The sequence below is a fragment of the Orycteropus afer genome, unplaced genomic scaffold (genome assembly GCF_000298275.1).
Source record: "Orycteropus afer afer isolate SDZICR_OR568_19922 unplaced genomic scaffold, OryAfe1.0 scaffold00008, whole genome shotgun sequence".
Classification (NCBI taxonomy): Eukaryota; Metazoa; Chordata; class Mammalia; order Tubulidentata; family Orycteropodidae; genus Orycteropus; species Orycteropus afer.
In genome coordinates, this window is record NW_006921595.1 from 8,686,801 (window position 1) to 8,689,145 (window position 2,345).

General features: G+C 35.4%; 1 protein-coding gene across 1 annotated transcript in view; it reads right to left on the reverse strand.

The window, feature by feature from the left end:
- Nucleotides 1-246: 246 nt before the first annotated feature.
- Nucleotides 247-2,345, reverse strand: part of SNX10 (sorting nexin 10) — a 16,274-nt gene continuing 14,175 nt past the window's right edge. Inside the window, exons 4-5 of the mRNA XM_007945740.2 lie at nt 776-988; nt 247-328 (exon numbers count right to left, since the gene is read on the reverse strand). Coding sequence (XP_007943931.2) covers nt 247-328; nt 776-988 — 295 coding nt within the window. The remainder of the gene's footprint in view (nt 329-775; nt 989-2,345) is intronic.

Below are 2,345 nucleotides of genomic sequence, written 5' to 3' on the forward strand. Positions count from 1 at the left end.
CTTACAAAATAATTTTTTGCCTGTAAAGAGTAGGTATTGCATTCATTTAGCTTTTTACAGCAGCTTAACCCAAATAAGACAACTTAAAAATGCCACTAATAAACAACCCAACATCTTAAACAATTTAAATACCTCATATCATGACAGTGAGCTTTAGGTAAGAGTATGTATTATTATTAGCAAGCTTTCTTCTCTGTGACTGGACACAGTTTGCTATTACTAAGACAGTAACATTAGAATTGGTTTTCAGGGTTCCTGGGGAGCCGTGCTTGTTTTACATCCATGTGAACTGCTGTCATCACTACTGTGTCCAAGCCCAGAGGATGAACTGGAAAAGAAGAGAGGGGGAAAATAATAAAAAGAGGAAATTGGTTTTCACAACACACTCAAAGCCTGAGTAACAGAGGAGAACTTTAATTATCTCCAGTCACAAAGAGAGACAGGAAATTTGGACTTTTAATTAGCCATTTGGAGTGCAGTTGGATATTTTTTTAGCTAGATAATTTAAACGCGAATAATTCAAGTCTGACTAAATGAAAGTCACATAATCAGAATGCAGATAATTGAATTTCTACTGCATTCATTAATTCAGTGTGGAGGTGTGTGTGAAGACTACTATGATGAGCTGTCACAGCTCAATAAAATCTCAGTCAATTAATTTTTTCATTATCTTAGTATTACATCAACAAAAAAGTGAAGTGTGTGTACATATCTATACGCATGCACAATGTGTTATATAAATACGTACGTATTAAATCATAATGCAAGGAAATACCTTTCTGAATCATAATCTATATAATTTTCTCTTTTTCTTTCTTCCTCTTCTTCAGGGAAACGTCTGTTCATCAAAGCAAACTTGTGAATTGCTTCTTCCACAGAGTATTTAGTCTGCCCAGAAACACACGCTTCAATGTCTTCCGAATTCAGATGGCTCTGCAAGAAGAGGTGAAGGCTGCTATCTGAAAGCAAAAGTGCATTCTGTAGGACCCTGTGTAAAAGAGAGAAAGGAAGACTAATCAGGATGGACAATGCTCAGAATGGACTGAAACACCAGGGATGGATGATGGGTAGCAGAGGGAAACACATAAGAAATATACCAGTGAATAATCTCTCTACTGTGGTAAACTTTGCATCAATTACAGACTATGCCTATTAAAGGGATGAAAGCATACGTTAACTTTTATTCAATTATTTGGAAATTTAGGTGAGTAAAAACATGAAGCTAATAGTTAAGAACATCCGTTAAACGAATAACTTCAAGGACATTTCTTCAACTTAACCATCTGTTGTGACCATGTGGATTAATTATGAAAATATTTTGCTTATATAGTCATAGAAATTTATTCTACTTAAAAAATTTTACTGCCCACCAACATGTCAATTCAGTGATCTTTATTGGAGAGGCTGTCATGAAACATCAAAACTCAACTACCTATGGTATTAAAACTTATATTAAAAAGTCAATACATTTCTCAACATGTCTTACATTTTAAAACTTTACGAGTATGCTTCTTATATAAGTACACGTTTACAAGGGCTGAGTTGAGAGGTGGGTATTTTAAAAAAAAAAGCTTAAGTTTCACTAGAAATTTCTCCAAAATCTTCAGCAGCACTTTGTTATCTACACTGTCAAAATAAGCAACCAAATAAAAGTGATCCCAGCCCACCTTACTATATATATGTGTGTGTGTGTATTTAAAATATGATAATTTTGTGATAAATTGCCTAGCCTTCCCACATTCAAGATCAAAATTTACAAACATAGTACAGATTTCAACTAGCACATCAGAACTGCTTCACACAGGAGTGAAAATCTGGACTTCTAATTAGGAGTAAAAACTACGCTACCAAAATCTACATGTGCTCAAATTCATATTAACAGTGAATGTGTTTTTTTTTCTGAAATGCATGTCTCAGGTTAGGAAATCAAGTCAGAGTATAACCTTGCATTTAAGTTAAAAGGTTTTCTCTTTTTAGTTTGGAAGTACGATTAGTCTTTACAACAGTTCACGAATGATGTAACACAACGCACCAGTAGCAGATGTACAGGACAAAACTAGGACACCGAAACCCAGCTATAGTTTTGTCCAACATGAGATTTTTCATATAGACAGCTATGAAATATAGGTCACATGTTTAGACCAAAACACCTTAAGCTTATTTTCTGCATTTTTAAACAAATAATTTGTTGTTGTTGTTGTTATGTGCTGTCGAGTCGACCCCGACTCATAGCGACCCCTCCTTGGGTTGCTGAGACAGTATCACTACGGAAGTAGATTGCCCAACCTTCCTTCCGAGGAGTGGCTGGTGGGTTTGAACCGCCAGCCTTCTGGTTAGCAGTCAAG